At 35.2% G+C, this 23,157-nt stretch overlaps 1 protein-coding gene across 4 annotated transcripts in view; it reads left to right on the top strand.

The window, feature by feature from the left end:
- LOC106871923 (uncharacterized) overlaps nucleotides 1–23,157 on the top strand; it is a 423,018-nt gene that overhangs the window by 206,629 nt on the left and 193,232 nt on the right. For all 4 annotated transcript variants that reach the window (XM_089361578.1, XM_089361580.1, XM_089361579.1 and 1 more), the window contains 3 exons: nucleotides 265–390; nucleotides 2,109–2,231; nucleotides 5,336–5,458. In XM_089361578.1, the coding sequence (XP_089217704.1) occupies nucleotides 265–390; nucleotides 2,109–2,231; nucleotides 5,336–5,458 (372 nt within the window). The remainder of the gene's footprint in view (nucleotides 1–264; nucleotides 391–2,108; nucleotides 2,232–5,335; nucleotides 5,459–23,157) is intronic.

Genomic DNA, 23,157 nt, shown 5'->3' with positions numbered 1-23,157 from the left:
AACTAAAATGATTCAGTCCTTGCTATAGGTCATCCCCAGTTGATCTCTTTTCTATATGATTTAACCAGTTGGACTGACCATGCTACAGTTCTGCTTCAGTTTAGATCTTTATTTCAGGATTCCCTACCATTTTAGTTCTGCTCCAAGAGGAATTTTTATAAGACTTCATCAGTTGAACTTACTAGAGCTACCTGCTCAATAACAACTCCTAAATGTCTGAAAACAATGTACATTGTGGTTTATTGTCCTTGCTGTCTTTTCCAGATATAGATGAATGTTTCCTTGATAACAACACTTGTGGAGAAACCTGCATCAATCTGGAAGGCTCTTATGAATGTATATGTAGCTCTGCTGGCATGAAACTCTCCTATGACAGATTCTCATGTATAGGTATGTAGCTTGCTGAGTGATTTTCTTCCATATAACTTTAAAATTTTTGCAAATGATTAATCACACAGGCATGCAGGTGGGTAACTTATGTACAATTTTTAAAATTTTGTTTGGATCAGTGTCTTCTTTATTTAATTTTCATTTTACATTGTATCTTGTCAAAAAGAAAGTGGCTAACAAAATGGAAAGTTGGCAGCTGATGTTATTTCAAACTACTATGATGTGTGTTTTTAGCAATAGCACAGTTCACAAAAACTATAACTAGACACTATTTAAATCTTTAAACAGTGTGAGCCCTGCATAACTGTCAGATATTTTATCAACTTGCAGTGCTGATTTCAAATTTTATGGCTGCTACTTATGATAGTCTGACTTGCCTCTCAAGAGAATAAGTTTCTCTTTAACAACATATCTTTAAAGCTAGATTTTATGACTTAGTGGAGAAACAACATCCTTCATTACCTATGGTAGGGTCTTTGAGACTGTTTGGTGGAAAGAATACAGAAATGATGACTTGTGTGTTATTGTAGATGAAGTAATACATCAGCATGTTGAGCTGTCTTCAGATCAAAGATCTAGTCTAAATAATCACAGCAGAATGGACTACACTAAAGGTAGCAATGGCCAGTTGTTGGAGTTAAGCTGAGACTAACTCCAGCACACCATATTATGGTAAATGTCATGGATAAGGAGGAAATATGATAATAATAAATAATCATTTTGTGATGAGTAGCGAAGGCTACTCATCACCAAATTGTGATTTGTTGCTTCACTTGTCTTGTTATTGAGAGAAACATAAATCTCTCAGCATCTTATTCACCTTCCTCCACATATCTATGCAATGAAATGAATTAAATATTGATATCCAATAATATATTTACATTGCCTAAATACATTGATGTAGCCTATGAAGTAACATAGCAATGACTAAATAATGATATAAAAATATGTAATATGTTATTCAAAAAGAGATTATGTTTTACATTCAATTCCATTTAAATAGTCATACATACTCTGGATTGCCTACTCCAAAATACTGATGCTTCAATTGTAAGGATTCATTTATGTCTTCATCATATCATCTGCATGACTAGATTCTTTGCACTTTTTATCACCTAATTATTAAAGAATTTTTTATTTTTATTGTAACATTACAACTTGCAGCTGGGTCTGGCAGTTCCACATGCGAGGATCACGACTTAAATAAATTTTCAAAATGAAATGACTAATATAGAATTATTAGAAAAATAGCAGTGAGCAAATACAAGCTACACAACTACACAGTTGAAATACAATTATTTGAACATCATATGCCAGATACAGAGAGTAGAATACAAACACAGAGTAACACAGAGAACATAGAGTAGCATAAGGACAAAGTTTTCTCCTTCTGTGTACATTATTTCTGATTAATATTTTTTTGCATGTTATTTTGAATGTGTTACTGTTTACTATGGCTAGGTGACCATTAACTTAATGTTATTAAAACAAATGTATTATGAAAGTTTACTTTTGTGTTTGGTTTTATTATAGTGATTTTATTGTTTTATCTTTTTCTTTGGCTTATTATAATTCTTGTTTTTCATATTGTTTTGTGTGAATAAATTTTTAAAAAATTCTACTCCATCAATTTGTATAATATTACATGATTTTTTTAATCTTTGATATTATTATTTTATTATTATTATTATTGTTGTTTTTCTTTTGATTGTCTGTAGATATCAATGAATGTGTGGAAGGTTTTAATCCCTGTCAAGAAAACTGTGTGAATACTATTGGGTCATTTTACTGTGAATGTTTGACACACGGATTTGAACTCACTGATGGTTTCAACTGTTCTGGTCTGATATTCCTTAATATTTTTCTTAATATCTTTGAGTGTATAAGGGGGTGAGCTGGCAGAAAGATTAGCATGCTGGGCAAAATGCTTAGTAGTATTTTGTCTGTCTTTATGTTCTGAAAGGTCGACTTTGCCTTTCATCCCTTCAAGGTCAATAAATTAAGTACCAGTTGCATACTGGAGTCGATTTAATTGACTGCCCCCACCTCCCCAAAAGTTTTGGACCTTATGCCTAGAGTAGAAAAGAATATCTTTACATGTATGCATGTGTGTATGTGTACACATGCATACACAAACATGCACCACCACCCCACACATACACACACTGTTTAAAATTCTTTGTTTGGTATTGTGGTATTGCTAGAAGGAGGGGATTCAAGATGTAGGAGTGGAGTATTGTTGTGGTGGCAGTATTAGTGCTGCTGTAACTGTGGTGGAGTTAGTATCAGTTCAAAATGATTCAGATTCTCTTTCCATCAACAAATGTATTGTTACTGTTTTACATAATAATGTTATCAATAATAATAATAATAATAATAATAATAATAATAATAATAATAATAATAATAATAATAATAATAACAATAATAATAATAATTGCTATAGATTTGCTTGTCAGTTGCTTGACCTTAACCAGTTGAGCATGTCCTTTAGTGGCATCTCTGATCATGAGCAGGAGTAGTGGGGGAGCACCAGAGCCGTGTGTTGAGGGGAATTGTTTGGAGTTTGAATAATTCACCTCTGCAAACATAGGTGTTTCATTCATCATCCTTAAACAAACCTTATTCAGGAACCTTTTGAGTATGATGGGCTACTTGACCTGAAGAAAATTCTAACTGGGCCCCACCTGCAAACTCAGGTGCATTTTATCTTGATATGAGATCACCATGTCATGCACATGTGGTTGTGACTCATGTGTCTGATGTGCCCATATCAGATGGGTAGTCATGATGGGTATATTGATCTTCATATATTTGTATTTTAATGTCACTTAGATGGCATACATTGCTCTCTCACTCAATTATTATTATTATTATTATTATTATTATTATTATTATTATTTCTTCTGAAATCTGAGGGAGGGAGTAGTCAATTACATTGATCCCAATGCTCAATTGGTACATATTTTATTGACCCCCCCAAAAAAATGAAAGGCAAAGTCGACCTCAGTGGAATTTAAACTCAGAACATAAAGGTGAACAAAATATTGCTAAACATTCTGTCTGCTCACCTCCTTCTTAATAGTAATAATAATAATAATCATTTCTACTATAGGCACAAGGCCTAAAATTTTGGGGGAGGAGGCTAGTCGATTACATCGACCCCATTTCTTTACTGGTACTTATTTTATCAACCCTAAAAGGATGAAAGGTTAAGTTGACCTCAGCAGAATTTGAACTCAAAATGTAGCAACAGATGAAATGCTGCTAAGCATTTTGCCTGGTGTGCTAATGATTCTGCCAGCTCACCACCTTAATGATATCAACAACTTGGCATTGAGACTGAGGAAAAGCATGCCAGGTTTTTTAGAGGGGAAATGAGATTTTAGGTTTAAAGGATGATTTAAATTGCCATAATGCACAATGTGTGCATTATGGGTTCTAAGCACTTGAAAGACTGCTGAAAACTGCAGGAGGGTTCTAAAGACTGCATGAGGATTCTGAACACTTGAAAGACTGATGAAAATTTGCGGATACCTAAGGTTACAGGTAGTAACTTGCTATTCAAATAATTCCTATCAGGAATGAGACCAAACCTGAGCCAAACCAAAATAATATGTCATAGCAGCTCAGTTGGTGCCAGAATTATATTTCACTGTTAATTATAATCTGTGTAACTTCCTCAGTAAACGAGTTTCCTTTTAGTTTTGAGTAGTATTCAGTTGGTCACTCAACTGGATTTATCAATTACCAAGTAAATGGTTCAGTATTCCAAAAACATGTGTCTTTAATGTAATTTGCAGGCAGAATCGGTGTGACAGGCCTGGTTCTTTAAATTACTGGTTGAATACAGACCAGACCTTATACTTTCCTCAGCTGAACAACTGCCATCAGTGTCAGCACCCTACTTTCTACAATCTATCTAACGGGCTTCCATACAGTGTCCATCAAACCAGTTTCACTCATAACATTTGGTCAAACTGAGGCTATGGTAAAAGAAACTTGTCTAAGATGCCAATCAGTGGGGCGAAATCTAGATCCTCATAATTGTAAAACAAACACCTAAAGCATTCAACCATGTTACATCCACAAACCCCTCTGGGCTTCCATTTAAAAAAAGTTTCCATGGTTTAATAAAAAGACAAATCAGGTGGAAGAAAATAGGTGTAAATGTTTTGGAACTAGGGTGAGAACGAAAGTAAGGAATGTAAATTTTTTCATTGTCACGAGACCACAACTTTGAAAAGTGGTTTAATCTTTTGAACTGATACAAACAAAGTACAGGCACTTATTTTATTGGGCCCATGAGATAGAAAGCAGTCAACCATTGTGAGATTTTGACACAGAGTAATAATAACTAAATATATAATGAACTAATGATTGCCCCATCACTTCCCTCTTTAAGCTGAAATGTCCAATATGGCTATTTAATTATGAGATTAATAGTCCAATGAATATATAATGATGCTTAAGTGTTAGGTTGTTGGGATTATGATAAGAGAAGTCTCATAAAAATTGTGTCATTGTGATTATAGATCTGTTGAGATGCTTTACACCTCTCATTTGCAATGCCTTCACATTGTAAGAGTATAGAAAATATTCTGATTTTACACATAGAACTAAAAGCTTGTTAAGAGAAGTCCAGCAGGGGAATGTGATATCAGTAAAATTACCAATAATAATAGATATAATTATTCATTATGGTAAAATAATGAAGCAAAAGCAATGTAGCTTTAATTAATTTATAATTAATATAGAATTCACTAACAAATACATTTAAGTAATGATACAGACATGTCACAATGTGCAGTTCTGGGTTTTCTTTTCTTTTTTAAACTTGTGGCTCATCTTGAAAAGTTTAACTGAATTGCATTTAATTCTGTGAAAATATGAAGTAAATATTTTTTAAATCAATGTTCTTTCTTTTTGTTTCATATATTCACAGATGTTGATGAATGTGCCTCAGAATTAAAAAATGGATGTGACCAGCTCTGTTACAATGTACCTGGCTCTTATGATTGTGACTGCAACCCAGGTTACTGGATGGATACTTCATTGGATTGCATAGGTAGGCAACCATTTTTTGTGTCTTTTGTTTTTCTTGTCAGTTACAGTGATTTCTTTTGACTATATACAAGACCAATTTTATAAAAATATGTTAGAAGTTGAATTGCTCTATTTATTCTTGAGAACATCAAAAAAAAATGTATTCTACTTTTAGTTCTCTTCATCTCAATGTGTTTGCAATTCCTGGACTGCCATCAAGCTGTGTCTTCTCGCAACTCCTTTCATAATTACATTGATTTCTGGCTTCTTTTATTTAGTGTTATTCCTGTTTGTCTCACTTAAATAAACTGTCTACTTTCATTTCTCTCCATGTTCTTAGAAAGAATAGATATTAAATATTGTGATGTTTTGAGCTGAGATAAGAGGTGGAGATGGTGAGCTAGATTGAGTGGAGTGAGTGTGACAAAAATAATGTCAGGTGAAGTCAATGAAGTGTACCTTTTCACAGGAAGGAACCAGTTCACAGATAGGTCTCAGGAAGCAAGTGAAAGTTCTTCATGACCATTCATTTATTCTGCTGATTTGTAATGGAGCACAGAGCCTTCCTTCTTCTTCTGTACAATAGGGTGAACTGCAACAAAAGATGTTTTTGAAAAGTGGGTGGAGGAAAAAGCCAAATTTGAGAGGGTGGTGAAGATATGGATTAAGGAAGGCATTTTAATGATGTGGGAGGAAGAAGTGGAGAATGAAGCGTTGTCACTGATGACAGTTGTTTAGCTAATGAAGAATAAGATCTGGCCAGTGGACATGGTTTACCATTTGGTATGTCACAAAGGTAGTGAGACTACAGATGCAGATAGAAAGACCTTGCAAGAGTCAAAACAAATGATGGGGGCTTCTATGATAGTTAATTTGAAGTCAGTCTACCTGCAGCCTTGTGTAGCCGAGAAGTAGAAATACCAGCTGGTGAAATGCGGGAGTAATATCTATGGTTTGAAAAAAAAAAATCGATGCTGAAAATCATGGCAACAACTCTCAAGATGGTATTAGAAAAACAAGGACAGAGTGAAAGGGGCCACCAACACCTACTTAGATCACATCTTGGTGGATGAGACAGTGGTGATGGCAGCGTGGATTGTGGATCATCTGAAAATGTTTGGGCTGGCTGTGAAATTGCTGGAATCTATGGTAAGAGAGACAATATTAGCACTGAGGCTGAAGAAAAGCATGTTGGGCAGGCTGGTGTTTTAGAGGGGAAATGAGATTCCAGGTTTAAAGGATGATTTAAATTGCCATAATGCACAATGTGTGCATTATAGGTAGGTCTCTAACCTATCACTTGTTGGCTCTGAACTGCATGTAGCTATGCAAAGAGGAGAACTAATAGAATGAACTGAGGAGAGGAAGCTGGAGAGAAGACAACTGCAATGATGAAGGATATCATGGAGAGGGAGTTGGAAAAGGGTGTTGTATGGTGTGATACTAATAGAATAGCTTTGGGAGTTGTTCTAGAAATAAATGATGCTGAGGTGAAGGATGTGGTCTGGCTTAGGAGGAAAGATAGGATAGACAAATAGGATATTGTACTGTAGAGCTCTGAGGTAGGGGTTGCATGATATTCAAATTTGGATTGATTAAGCTACTGTGCTTGGGTGGAGAGAATCAGTAACCACAAATGAGAGAAGAATTTGAGCAAAGGGAGCCACTGAGATGATTGTTGAGTGATTCCTTGGAATTCCATGTGAGTTGATTGCCATATTTGACCTGAAGTTTCAAAGCTGGTGTCTTCAGAGGAAAATGAAATGGATGATTTTACCAAGATGAGGAAAACCTGGGTGGGAGTACCAGAAGATTTTGAGAGATGAATGACTAAAGTTCGATGTTTGCGGTACCTGGAGTTGAAGACAATGCATAACATGCACTAAATAGGGGTGTCAGAATGTTGTTTTTGGTCGGAAAGTTTGTCTTTGAATGTCATCAGGGAGGTTTAGAAGGTAGTTAGAAGTGGTAACAGGTATCAGTCAGTCAAGCCTGTGTATGAAACAGGAAATATCTAAGTGAAAGACAACTGGCAGTGGATGTAATGTACTATTGGCAAGATTGTATTTTACTATGATTGACTGTAGGCCTGGTCAAGTAGCTACATAGAGGGAGTTAGGATAGAGGCTGCAGTTAAAGTTGCAAAGGTTCTAAGGGAAATCTTTTTGGAGAAGTACTCAGTGGATGGGACAAAAATACCACATTTTGTTCAGAATCAATGAGAGAAATTCAAGACAGGTGGAATATCAGGCACTACTTTAGAATTATGTACCGACTGAGAAGAGACAGGATTGTAGAGAGACACCATTAAATGATCAAGTCATAGCTGAAAGAGGTTATACCTCCCTGACTGTCGCAGTGTTCTAGTGCATCATGTCATCTCAGTTATAGTAGGCAGAGGAGTTGGTGCCCCATTGGGCAGTGTTCTTGTTTGAGTGGAGATACCTGAGTGCTGTACCAGTGAGACTGGAAGAGATGAAGGACATGTACATGTTCACATTGGAGATGATGTTTCAATGGAACCACTGAATGCATGCTGTACAGCTTAGTGGGGCAGGGAAGAGTGACAAATGTTAATTATGGAATAACATTTCTGTCAAGAGAATGCCAATCTCAAGTGCTGGAAGTCATAGGGTGATTGGCTCAACAAATGATTAAGCTAGTGATGATAAATGAGAAGAGATCATTACAATGCTATGGAAGGTCAGCCTTAGTGGACAATTAACAATGAGATGATGTGAGGGCTGGGGTTTGGCTGGATTTCTCACTTGTAGATAGTTGTAATTAGATAGGAATAGTTGCCAAGGGGTGTACAGGGAGATAGTAAATCCTTTTTAGTTGTTGAAAGAATTTTGGTGTGTGTGCATGCATGTGCGTGAGCGCCTGTGTGTGCGTGTGTTAGAGGGTAGAGGATCATTTGCTATTGTGTGAAGTGATCTTGAAACTAATGGCAGGCTGTGATGTGAGTTGAGCTAACAGACAGAAATGACAGGCTGGAATGGTGAGTCAACCAAGTGCACCTTTTCACAGGAAGGAGGCAGTTCACAGGCAGGAGTTAGTTGACAAGCAAGTGAGTTTCTCTGCAACCGTAGGTGATGGAGCCTAGTGCCTTCTTGCTTCTTCTGCACCAGAGACTTGGTGTCAATGACCTATGCTTGAAGTAAAGATGAAACCATTTTACTATTGTTTGTTTCCACAATAAATATAACCAAGCATTTGTTGGTAATCATCAAATAAGAGATTTTATTATGTCTTTGAGTGGTAACTTTATCTTTCTAGCCATAGAGAAAGCTTACCAATAATATTCATGTACAGTGCCTATGACGAGATTTATCTTGCATCACATTTCACAGAAGTCAAAGTTAGGCGCTGGTCTTGTAGTCTGTGGTTAGTAACCAAAATAAAAGAAAATTCTAGATTTTACTTGATATTTTCCAGTTCTATGTAATACAAAGTTTAAATTGGATTAAAGAGAAAACAAGATTCTCACATCCTTAAAAATACGTTTCTAAATATACAGTAAGAAACACCAGCAAGACTTCAAAAAAGAAAATATTCTAAATTAGAAAGATTATATAAAGAAATAAAAATGTTTTACTTTCCCCCATCTTGATTACTATATTACTTGAGGGGTTTTATAATATTCTTTCTTGACATCTTTCTTGTTCTCAAAGTGTTTCACACACACACACACCTAAATGCATAGATATCTATATATCTATATGTATATATCTATATATCAATCTATCCATCTATATATATACATACATCTATCCTGCGCTTCATCCCCTTCATTCCATCCAGTAACGAATTTCAGACCCATGCTGATATTTATAGCTTTGTGTGCCATGTCAGGCTATATGCACTATTCCACAATACTCCACCTGCATCTAATGAAGAGAACTGCTTCACCGACCTGGGCCACTGACCATCCCACCGGATGCCAGCTCCTGGCCAGTTCCAAGCAGTCACTCATTTTGCAAGCGTCTGCCAATGTGTTGTGGACCGGTTTAACTTTCACAGGCATTCCTGACATCTCAACACCTCCCCGGCTGAACTCTCAGCCTTTCAATATCTCTGGTACCACAAAGACATCATCGTAAAACAGGCTGACAAGGGTGGAGCCCTGGTGGTGAGGTGCACAGACCTCTGCAAGGCTGAAGCTTTCCGCCAACTTCAAGTCACCTCCTTCTATTGCCCTCTGACCTCCAACCCCATGCCTAGCTACCAACAGACTGTGTCCTCCACTATCCATGACCTCATCTCCTTCTCCCATCTCCCTCCCTCTCCCTCACCTCCCTCCAACTTCATTCTCCGCACTCCATGCACTCCCACCATTTCCTTCCTTCCCAAAATCCACAAGCCCAACAACCCTGGTTTGCCCCATTGTCTCCGCCTGTAACTGCCCCATGGAATTGATCTCGAAATACTTCACCTGTGTCCTTGCCCACCTAGTGGCTTCCCTCCCCTCCCACATCCACGACACTAACCATGCTCTCCATCTTTTAAACTCTATCTCCTTCCCTCCTCTAACTGAGGGGTCGATAAGAAAATTATATTTCTGGTCCTTAAGCATAACCCAGGGCTTTTGAGGGATGTAGGGTTTGGTTCTATCATCTATAGCTAGATCTCTGACGATTTGTAGCCCTGCACTGTTAATTCTTTTTAATACATCATTACATATACAAATATATATATATATATATATATATATATATATATATATATACACATATGTATATATATATACATACATATATACATATATACATATATATATATATACATATATATAAATACATTTATGTGTATGCATATATATACATATGCATATACACATATATATATATATACACATATATAAACAATAACGTAAATAGAGATTCAATTGGCATTCCAATAATTCATTTATATTATAATATGACATAATATACTATGAAAATAATCTATATATATAAAACTGAGAATATGTGTGTCTGTCTGTCTGTCTGCATCACTAAAACTGGAGAACTACCCAGCGGATTTCATTTAAATTTTACACATGCTTTACTTAGGGTCCATGCAGTGTCATGGGTCCCCCAAAATTTAAAACTTCTTGCCTAATGCGAGCCCAGAGCAATCTCTTATCTCTTACACTGTTTCCGTATTATGTGTCAAAAGTGAAACAGTAACTTCTCTATTAAAACTTTCACTATTTTATGGTTTCAATTTCAATTACTTTCATTATGTATCTATATGTATTAGTTTCATTTCTATTATTTTCAATACATATTTATACACATGTTTGTATATGTATGTACATCATCATCATCATCATGATGTACGTATATATATACATATATACGTATGTATATACATATATATATATATATATATATATATATATATATATATATATATATATATATATATATATATATATATATATATATATATATATATACATATATATATATATATATATATACATACGTACATACATACATATATATATATATATATATATATATATATATATATATATATATATATTATACATACATATATTTATATATATATGTATGTATATATGTGTATATATATATATATATCATCATCATCATCATCATCGTCGTTTAACGTCCGCTTTCCATGCTAGCATGGGTTGGACGATTTGACTGAGGACTGGTGAAACCGGATGGCAACACAAGGCTCCAGTCTGATTTGGCAGAGTTTCTACAGCTGGATGCCCTTCCTAACGCCAACCACTCAGAGAGTGTAGTGGGTGCTTTTACGTGTCACCCGCACGAATGTCACCATATGTTTATATATGTGTATGTATATATATGTGTGTATATGCATATATATATATGTATATGTATGTACATATATGTGTGCATATATGCATATATATATGTATATGTATGTACATATATGTGTATATATATATATATATATATATATATATATATATATATATATATATATATATATACTTATATATGTGTGTAGAAAGAAGACTGTCATATATATGTGTATATATGTGTGTGTGTCTGTGTTTGTACCCCCACCATTGCTTGGCAACCGATGTTGCTGTGTTTACATTTCCATAACTTAGCAGTTTAGCAAAAGACACTGATAGAAAAAGTACTAGGCTTACAAAGAATAAATCCGGTGGTCGATTTTTTCGACTCTAGCATGGCCGCAGTCACATGACTAAAACAAGTAGAACAATAAAAAAAACTATGCCATTTTAATCCCGAGCAAGGCTGAGTATCTCTGCTAGTATAATATAAGATAACAATCTAGCCATCCTTTCACACAGAATTTCATCTGTCTTTAAACCAAAGCTCTGAAGAGACCTATATAAATGTATATGAATAGTTTATAAATCAAATAATGTATATGTCGAAACAAATTTTGGCTTTTTTGGTTTTTTAATAATTTTTTATGTTATCATATATTGTATTATATTGATAGTGTATTATGTTATATTACTAGCAAAGCATCCTGGTGTTGCCCGGGTGTAATGACCTACAGCCACATTGTATTATCTGTTTCTTTCTTATGGGTAGAATCAGCACACGAGGAGTGTGAAGCAAACAACTCTTCTTTAGAAACACGATCAATGTTGAAACTGTTGACGCCAAAAACATGTAGAATGGCAGCTTAGATTAGAAAGAAATCCTAATATTGCCCCCAGAATTACCTAGACTGGTGGATTTAAGGAACTGGATGATGTATGAGGATGTAGAGGTATCCGTATTGGAAAGAAAGCTGCTTCATTATGAAAAGCATCATCTCTAATGTTTGGGCAGACTGCACACCTCTATATATGTTAAGTGAAACTGACAATGCTTCTGGGTAAACTATGTTTTGTGTAAGCCTAGTATTGATAGAATAATATACACTACACCGCTAACTCAAGAGCATGTGATATATAGTTGTCCATGAGAAAAGCAGAGTATTTGTAAATTGAAACCCACAATTTTTAAAGTTTGACCCTGGGCTTTGTTGATTGTAATAACAAAGCATAGTTACACTGGGAACCAGAGGCGCTTGAATTGAAATGACACATTTGAGTGAATAAGGGGCATGCGGGGAATGTATGCGATCTCTCCTCGATGACAGCTGGCAATAATGGTTGCTTGTAGGACATGACTTGTCATTGTAGTTACAGTCAATCTTGTACCATTGCATAGTTGTGGTGGGTCGGTGCACCTTTCTTTAAGAAAAACTAATGGGTGGCAGTCTTGTGGGTTGTAGAGAGTTGAGAAATTCAACTGGATAGTCAACAGTGACATGTTCGTCGATGGTGGTATCAATGGAAACAAACGTTAAAGCATCTCCAGGTAGAATGTGGAGGAGTTCATGGATTACTCTATCAATGCTTTCGTTCCGAGGTGCTAAAATAGCTCTCTCTGTGAATCATGCTATGTTTTTGAAGTTATCTTGCAATGTGCAAAATACCATTTATTTAAGCTCGGCCAATGTAGACACCATGTGCCCACATTGCAGTATATACTGTTGCAGGTTGTTATTCAATGGTAAAACGCCATTTCCAATTTGTAGAAGTTGATGAAAGAATTCCACAGCTAAGGGGTCGTTGTGGAGATGAGCTCGCATATTGTTGCTTAATGAAAGCTGACGAACAAACCTTAACAGAGGTGAAAACTTCAGACACACATAGATGTCGTCAGCTTGTGTACCCCATGGTATGACTGGTAATATTTGACGGAAATCCCCTGTTCCCCTGTGAGGATAACAGTTAAGCCTCCCCCTCCAACGGTAGTATTGTTTCTAATATCCCTTAGTGACCTATCTTGGGCTTCTAGTGCACCACAGTGTGCCATCGTGCATTCATCCCAGACAATAAGTGTAGTTTAGAGCAGAACTTCTGTCGTCTGATCATTTTCAAATATTACACATTTTGGCATCGCTGAAGTGAGTTTTCTTGAGCACAAATAGAAGCAGTTTTCTTTGCGGTCTTTGTTTGTGAAGATAAATGAGAATGTCTTCATTTTGGTGGCATGGCTGAAAAGAGAAAACGATTAAGGAACATATAAAATGGAAGACATAGCAATTTGAAGTTGTCCATTGTATAATTTGATGTTTTAGTAACAAATGAAAAGATGGGGGAAAAGTCATGTGTCAATTTGTATACTGTTATTTTGAGAAGAAGTGGTAAACTGTGAATGATTTGGTTATGCTCTGTCATGATAAGCACAATGGATGCTGTTAGCTGATATATAGTGGAGTGGATTACTGGTGTAATGGAAGTTATTGTTTGTCCAGAAGTGAAGTGGGGGGGGGGGCTACAATTTGCATGAAAGTGAATTATGTTCTTAAGAAGGATCACAAACTATGTACTGTTTCATGGAATAAAAAGGGGTTAATATGATTTTGGCCAGAAATCTTGTTTTTAAAATTATAATTCCACCCCTCCCCACCAAAATTTCCTAATTTTTAACTGTTTTTTGAATTTTGCTTTTTATGCATGTGGAAAAATACAGAGATTAAAAATGCGTGAAATATAATTTGTTTTTGAAAATTTAATTTTTCTGAAAGAAATACCAAATGCCCCTTCCCCACCTTGGCTACCCATTGGCTACTCGCTTTCAGGCAAAATGCAAATCTCCTGTATGGAAAACATAGGAATGTGAGTGAATTGAGGAAAGAAATAAGTGGTGGTGGTGGTGGTGGGGTATGCAAATGTCATCTCAGACATGCTAGAAACAATAGGTAAAGGACAGGGCTTCTGAGATAACTTCCTTGTAAGTTTAAATGAAAGATCAAGTTTTGAAATACACTCCTCACAAACAGGAATGACAGAATTGGAAAAGGTAATTTCCATAGGATTTGAGCTGTAATTTAGTGCACTGCAAAAAATAACATAATTTATACAGAACTCTGTGTGTGTGTGGCAAAGGAAGTTATTTTTGTATACCTTTCTTAATTCCAAAAAAAGGAAATGTAGTGAAGTTGTAATATGTTAACAGCAGGTCTCCGTACATTATAATAAGAAAATGAAAGAAAGATAATGCCTAATTCTATGCACGCGTGAAACATGGGACGAAAGTGAAAATGGCCTTCAAATTGTATGACACAACATCATTTCTCTCCCGCTTTCCCACTCTAATTGTGCTGCTTTCTTTCACCTTCACCTATAGAACATGCAGTATCATTTTTGTGCTGGTTTTCTTTCACTTCATAGGGTATGAAACATCAGTGTCTGTCTCTCACCCGCTATCTGTCTTTCACCTTCACCTATAGAACATATAGTGTCAACTTTCTATTGGCTTTCTTTCACTTTCAACTATAGAACATACACAGGGTATGGAACATCAGCATTTCACTCTCACCTGCTATCCCTGTCATCTTCTCCTATAGAAACTTGTTTTCTGTCTCTGATTCTTTCTCTTGTCTCTCTGTCTATATTCTCATTCTGCATTTCACTCGATCATTCCGTAAAAATAAGATGTATGTATGTGTATATGAAATAGATGTGTGTGTGTGTGTGTGTGTGTGCGAAAGAGAAAGAGAGAGAGAGGTACAGTGAGTGAGAGAAGGTATGTGTCGTAATGACGGGTGTCTTTTATGGTACACACTCATACAGAAAATGTGACGTCATCATCATCGTCATATAAAATGCTTACAATAGTTAAGTTATGGAAAAGATCGTAATTTTAAATTTTTGTAATGGAAATATGTTAATGAAAATGAAGTTTAGTTGATAGTGGAAATAGTACTGAATCTTTTGATACCTCATATGTCAAAGTCAACATGCACACACACACACACACACACACATACAAACTTTCTTTTATAGTTATGAATAACTAAATTATTGGATTGTCAATTGAATCTCTCTATTTAATTTCTTGTTTGTAATTTGCATTACACCCCTATTTATGCAGTATTTAACTGATGTACCAGTGAACTGGATGTTTTACACACCCCTTTGAAGGAATTACTTTTTTTGGTTTATTACTATATATATATATATATATATATATATATATATATATATATATATATATATATATATATATATATATACATTTATATATATACATATATACATATATATATATGTATATACATATATATACATATATATACACATATATACATATATATATATATATATATATATATATATATATATATATATATATATATATATACATATATATATATATATATATATATATATATATATCAGCAAAAGAAATCAATGGAATAAGTACCGGGTTTTACAAAAAATAAGTCCTGGGGTTGATTCATTCAACTAAAATTCTTCAAGACGATGCTCCAGCATGGCCTCAGTCTTATGACTGAAATAGGTAAAAAAAAATAGATATATATACATGTATGAAATGAGTAGCATATTATTTGTTTCTATTAATAGATGCGATAATGGAGGTCAAATTCAGCATTATTGAGTAAGAAAATTTGATGAACGATTTATTGCAGATGCTGTAGTATTTATGATTCTTTGGAAAATTCTCCTTCAGAATCTTAGAAAACAACTTGGGCAAATTTCTTACTCTAAGAGAAAAGTTGGAGTTCAGGAGCATAAGAGATTTCCACAAAATCAAGTCAAATACATCTATGGCCATTTTGGGAGTTCACTGCCGTGGTTCGATTATGAGTTAAGGTGCATCGAAGCAATGATCCCCTCATCAGGATGAACAGGAAACTCAACAATTAGTTGTTCATGGGAGTTATAAAATGGCTGCATATACCTAATTTAAGGATAATAATCTATCGTAAGACCAGTTCAAATTTTCTAATATGCACAAAAATTAAAAAATTATTTTATTTCATTGCTAAACATGTAGGTGGCTGCTAATCATAGGAATTTTTACTATCCAGTTTCAAAACCCAGTAAAACTGAATGTTTGATTTTTACCACTCTCAGTACATGTTCTGGGGACTCAAATTGACACCTGACACTCTGAAATGTTCATATTGGAGCTTCTGGCAAGAATGCCAAGCAGTACAGCATGTCATTTCCAAATTTCTGGTAGAGTGAATTGCATCTTGGTGCTGTTTTTCTCACAGATGGTGCCCAACTGACGCTACTATGGTATGTAGTTGAAAAAATCAAAAGCAAACAATGTGCATGCATGAAGTTAAAAATATAAAATGGTGACAATTTACTCATTGCACCCTGTACACACATATTTATAGTCAAAGGATACTCTCACTTTGTTTTAAACTATATCCGAAAAATAGGGAATGGAGATTAAGAGGAAGAGGTGATGCAGTTTTGGTGGGTTTGTCTCATTGAAATACGATGCAAAGCTTCATAGAAGTATATAAAAAGGGTTTATTCTTTAATACTTGGCAGAACTCAAACTCAGAATGAAAAACTGGAAGAAATATTGGTAGGTATTTTGTCCAGCATGCTAATGATTCTGCCAACTTGCAGCCTTAAATCTGATAGTGATGATAAAGGTAGAGATGTACTTCAGTAGCAGTACTGGTGTGGTGGTGTTGGTGTTTGTTGTAGTGGTTCTGGTGATTGTGGAAACAGTGTTGATGTCCTTGTAGTGGTAATAACAGTGTTCATGTGATGGCAGTGTTGACATGATGGTGGTGAGTTTTCTTACTATGAAAATGATATACTTGTGATAATAACAGTGATGCTGGTGATAATGATGGAAGTTTTGTGGTGATGATAATGGTGATGATAACAATAATGTTGTTGATAATGATGGTAGCTATGGTAGTGGTGATAATGCTAATGATGATGATGATAATAATGGTTGTTGTAGTGATAATGTTGCTGATGATAATAAGGAAGGTTGTAGTAATAATGTTGGTGATGATGATGATGCTGGATCATCATAATGATCATCATCAACATCAACATCATAATTATCACAACAACTGTGTGGAAATGACACAGCTGCCAGTGATGATGGACAAGAAGAAGGAGGCTGACGATAGCAAGACAGATGATGTTAACTGGTGATAGAAATGAAGTTCTTATACATTTTCCCAATTATCAGGAATCACTTGTAATTCTTCCCAGTAGGTCTCTCCTGCTATTCAGATGCCAAACTTAGTAACACGCTAGGGCCTCACTCCACCCTCAACCATTATTTTCTCATTTAATAATGTACCAGAAACCACACCCATCTCCCCTCCACACTCATGTGATGGAATCAGGTATGACAATTTTATTGCTAAATGGGAGAAGGGAATGACCCAGTTTACTTATCAGCTGCCCAAGGTAGATGCTGCCTGTAAGAAGGGGTGTGAAACCCTGTCAAGTTAATTGGTTTATATTGGTTTTGAGTTGTTTTTTTTTTACCTGCTATCAAACATTACACACACACACACACAAACACAAAACAAACACTCACAAACATACACCACACACACTCATAAACACACATATGCACACAGATGTATATAACTGTATACACATGTACTGACATATAAGTATGTATGTATATATACATATATATACTTATATGTCAGTATGCGTGTATACATAGACATATATGCATATATGCACATGCATGCACACATGTGAATATACATACATACATAAATATATAAGAAATCATGAGTCAGAAAAAGAAGCAGGCTCTCATAAAGTGGTCAACAAACTGGAAAATTTGTTAGTTTTTTTCTCACTCTGAAACCAATTGATGAAATTATCTAAAACAGATCTATTGTATAATTGAGTGTGTGTGTGTATATACATATATATATGTGTGTGTCTTTTGCATATTTGCATGTGTCTGTGTGCCCATGGATGTGTGTGTATGTGTGTCAGTGTTTGTTTACATTTGCATTTACTTCAGTGATGACGATGTCACTTCTGTCAAAATACCATTTGCTTGCTTTTTACCTTCAAAACCATGTGGAATAAGAGAGCTCTTAACTTGAAAAGCAAATAAGGGTTAATGACAAAAAGGGCGTTCAGTTGTAAACCATTGCCTTAGTAACATATTCAACTAACTCATGCAAAAATGGGCATTAAAAATGAATGAACAAATACATATCTACATTATTTACAGTGGATGGATCAGTGTCCTCACCTTGTTTGTTATTACCACAATATTTTGGCTGATGTACTCTCCAGCCTTCATCAGGTGTTCTACTGGAATTTCGAACCCAGCCCTTTATTTGACTAATGGGGGTACTCTGTTCTCATTCCTAAGGTATTCCTAAGTTAAAATAATACACAGTGAACACCACTGGAAAATACAAAAATGAAAAGAGGCAGCACATATGCTAGGACACAATAACCTCTTAAGCAGACCTCATGCAGATATGAATGTAATATGGGAACTGGTATTAAGAAAAGATAAAATATTATATTTATAAGTTCAAAAATTCACTCTATAATTGCTTATGAGCTACTAAACCTTCAGATTCTTAGTTCAATCCCAGGCAGGGACTTGAAAAATAATGTCAACAGGAAAAAAAAGCAGAAAAGAATACCTTTGAAATAAGAACAGAGTACCCCATAAGTCAAATAAAGGGTTGGGTTCAAAATTCCATCAGAACACCTGATGAAGGCTGGAGAGTACATCAGCTGAAATGATGTGGTAACAACAAACAAGGTGAGGACACCTATTCATCCATTGTGAATAATGTACATAATTCCTCATCTCAAAAATATAGATTACTATTAAATATATATCTATATGTGCACACATATGCATCTACATGCATGTGTCAGTGTATATATGTAGTGTATATATATCTGCATGTATGCATGCATATGTGTATATATATATATATGTAGTTTTTCCTAAGTCTACTATATTCATATTTAGCAGTGTATATCCATATCTATCTGGTTGTTTGTCATTTTTTCCATTTCATCTTGGCTTGTCCCATCACTTGTCTCTGATACTTCTTTAATCTCTCATATATATATAAACATTGACAAACACACATATACATCCATTTCATCTGTGTGTAACAATATCTATTTGTCTGCTTATCTAATTGTGTATGTGTGTTGGTCTGTTGCACGTGTGTGTTTATATATTTTCCCCTCAAAGTCCTCAGTGACCAGAATCTATAAAACCAAATGTGTATTGTTTGACATTTACTCCAACAAGGGATATCAATTCTACATTTTACCTCAAACTTGTTGGCTCCATTTCAGTCCCTATTTATAACCATTCTTCTCTCCTCACATTCTCCTAATAATGTCCACTCCCAATACAGTTCACAATCTTCCACTTTTATAATTTCCTCCCAAAAGTTATTTCTCGTTCACAATTTATAACATTTCATAACTAAAATAAAATGAAAATTCAATTCCCCATCTTTCACCTCTTTACATATTTAACCCATTCTTTCCGTCTTAATTCTCTTTTAAATCTTGCTATCATGTGCCAGTGATATGGTGTTTTGTTTCTGAGGAATACTATGTGCTGAACCCTCCTCTCTTCTTGTTTGCTAAGAGGAAGCAAAATTGATTTAAGATTTCATCTACTTCCCTTCTTGTAGAGCTGATGATAAACATATAAAGGTTAGATTCTTCATTTCTTGGGGATTGTATAAAGAAAAGCATAAAGTGTAACTTGTTCAACAAGGATGATATACTTATTTCTTCTATAATTCCTGGAAGTCTTTCACATTGTCTGAAGTTTTCAACTCTGAACATAGACATTGCTAAATTGACAGAATTGTCTTTAATTGAATATGTTTCTGTTAGTTTGGGTTGATAAATTTCTATTGTTTTGAAGATAAAGGCCTATATGTATTGATGTAATTTATATTTGAACTATAATCTTCATGTTTGTAATGTGGTGACTGCAGACTTCTTCCTGTCAAAAGATATTACTAATTCAGTAAAAAAAATCAATTGACCACTACAAAATATATAAAGAGAGACTGTTAAATTAAATTACTGTAGATGTATGTAAACATATTTAACAGAGATGTTAAATTATTTTTCTGAATGATAAGGATTTAGTGTACTGGTAGTGATCTCTAGGTTTAGTAACATTAAATAAAGGAGAAAGAAATATTTCTCTGGTTAGGATTTTGTTCTATAACATGTAATAGATTTTACCTTGAGAAGAATGGAACTGCATTCTAAAACTAATAAATCATTCATCATTTTCACAACACCAGTTCTCAAAGCCACCAACAGTTACTTCCTCAGAGTTGATGAAGCCAACAAGATAATCTGAATGTTAGCATTCGACTTGTTACAAATAGTAGTTAATATCCCTCAATTCAAATTCAAATATCTTAAAAAGGAAGGGCATATAAAATAATGCAGTCCCAGACATACTCCCTCTGATAATAAGATGGGGTAGTCACTGCTGGAATCATTAGCCATTTTGATCAGAGCTGAGACGGGTCTTAACATCAAAATAATAACTTAATGGACTTGTTCATTAAGTACTTTGACCATAAACGTAATAAGCAACACCTTGACCACTTACCTAACTCTCCAATTCTGTTAACTACAGACAAAAGCAGTATCACTGGCCACTTAATTAGTTGTCACCAGCTTTGTTGACCACAGACACTAGCAGTGTCACTGATTACTCAGATTGTTGTCTAATAGTTTGACCATAGATACAAGCAAATATCTGCTTATATCTATGTTCAAACTTACAAATACACAGATACAAGTCACTGATCACTCAACTAGTTTTCTGCAACAGCAGATATTTTGAAATAGATAGGTTTGGGTTACAAGGGACAATGTACAGATCACTTTATCTTTCATTTTATCGCATCTTTTGAAGGAGATTTCCTACAGCAATAGCATCTTGACAACTTTTGTGCCTGAAGGATTACCTTGATCATGGCTACATTTGTATACCACACACATGCATCCCACAATTTATACATTTGTCTGCATTAAGGTTGATAATACATGGAAATCTAAATATTTATGGATTGAACGGTCTAGCTTAGCAGGGGTTTACTTACACTTTGGGAGATTCACTATTTCAGGGATTTATGACAGCAAACTGGCAGAATCATTAGCATGCTGAGAAAAAGCTTAGCAGCATTTTGTCTGTCTTTATATTCTGAGTTCAAATTCTGCCATGGTTGACTTTGCCTTTCAGTAAAATAAGTAGCATTTGAACACTGGGGCAATGGAATTGACTTAACCCCTCCCCCAAAATTATTGACCTTGTGCCAAAATTTGAAACCAATATTTCAGAGATTTATTCTTTTATTTGTTTCAGTCATTTGACTGTGGCCATGCTAGAGCACCGCCTTTAGTTGAACAAATCGACCCCAGAACTTATTCTTTGTAAGCCTAGTACTCATTCTATCGGTCTCTTTACCGAACCGCTAAGTTACGGGGACATAAACACACCAGCATCTGTTGTCAAGCGATGTTGGGGGGGGGGGGGGCAGACACAGACACACACAAAAATACACACACACATACACACACACACACACACACACACACATACACAAACACACACACACACATATATACGATGGGCTTCTTTCAGTTTCTGTCTACCAAATTCACTCACAAGGCTTTGGTCAGCCCGAGGCTATAGTAGAAGACACTTACCCAAGGTGCCACACAGTGGAACTGAACCTAGAACCACGTGGTTATTAAGTAAGCTACTAACCACACAGCCATGCCTGTGCCTTGGATAATAAATATTGTGGGTCTTACATTGTTTCATTTGGCAATCTTTTAAAGCAATGATTGTTAATCTTTTGTAGCTGAATTCCACCCCAACCTTCATAAATGCCCCTTTTGCATGTTCTTGCATGTGCACGAGCACGCAAGCACACACGCTCGTGCACAAACACTCACTCACTCACTAAAATGCAGATTATTTTAATTAAACAAAAGCTAATTTTGTGCAGTGGTTTGTTATTCCTACTTATTTAAGCCACCCCTTCCTGCAAGTACCTTTTATTTTGATTTTCAGATACTTGCCTAGATTAGGACACCTCTAGTTAAATTTTAAACAAAACTGCTTAATGAAATTTCTATAGACTTTAGCTTCTCATCAGTAATGTTTCCAGCTCACTGATAATACAATGTCTGACTCATATTCTAATTATGACAAGGATGCGTTGTAAAAATGTGAACTACTCAGAACCCCACTTAACACCCGCTTAATAATTTACCCCCTGCCCTGTAAGTTCACAAGGCTCCAAAGAGGTACTGTCAAACCAGGTTAACAATTACTTTTCTAAGGTGTGTGTGTGTGTGTGTGTGTGTGTGTGGTAAATATTTTGTCCCCATCCATCTCCTTGTCACTGGTCAATGGAAACATTGACCAGTATTGTCAGTCAATAAGATAGTGTTCAGTTAAACAGTTCTCCTCGTTGCTTATAGATATTAATTGTACCTCCACATGGTACTTGTCTATAACATGATGGATTGAGGCAGTGAATGCTAGTAGAACATTATTATCACTATACAAACCACGGATAAGTCAATGGAAAGTCAACAAGGGAACTTCTATGCTGACATTTGACTTGCTAGAAACGGCAGTCAAATACCTTTCAATTCAGATTCTATTGCTTTGACAAAAAAAAACAAAAAAAACATTGGACTGTGTAGTCCTAGATATATTTATTGCATTTGAAAAAAAAACCCATACAGATAGAAATTAGATCGTTGGGCTGCTTGATCAGGGCTGACCTCTTGTTAAAGATGAATAACCATTGATTCTTTGATGGCCACCCTAACAGATTGCTGTAACTGTGAAACTGTTATGTTTATTCATGTGTATAAGATAGTGCTTCTGTGTT

The sequence above is a fragment of the Octopus bimaculoides genome, chromosome 13 (genome assembly GCF_046866305.1).
Source record: "Octopus bimaculoides isolate indiv1 chromosome 13, ASM4686630v1, whole genome shotgun sequence".
NCBI classification, from domain to species: Eukaryota; Metazoa; Mollusca; class Cephalopoda; order Octopoda; family Octopodidae; genus Octopus; species Octopus bimaculoides.
Note: the sequence above shows the minus strand (reverse complement) of the source record. Positions and strands in the feature narration are given on the sequence as shown.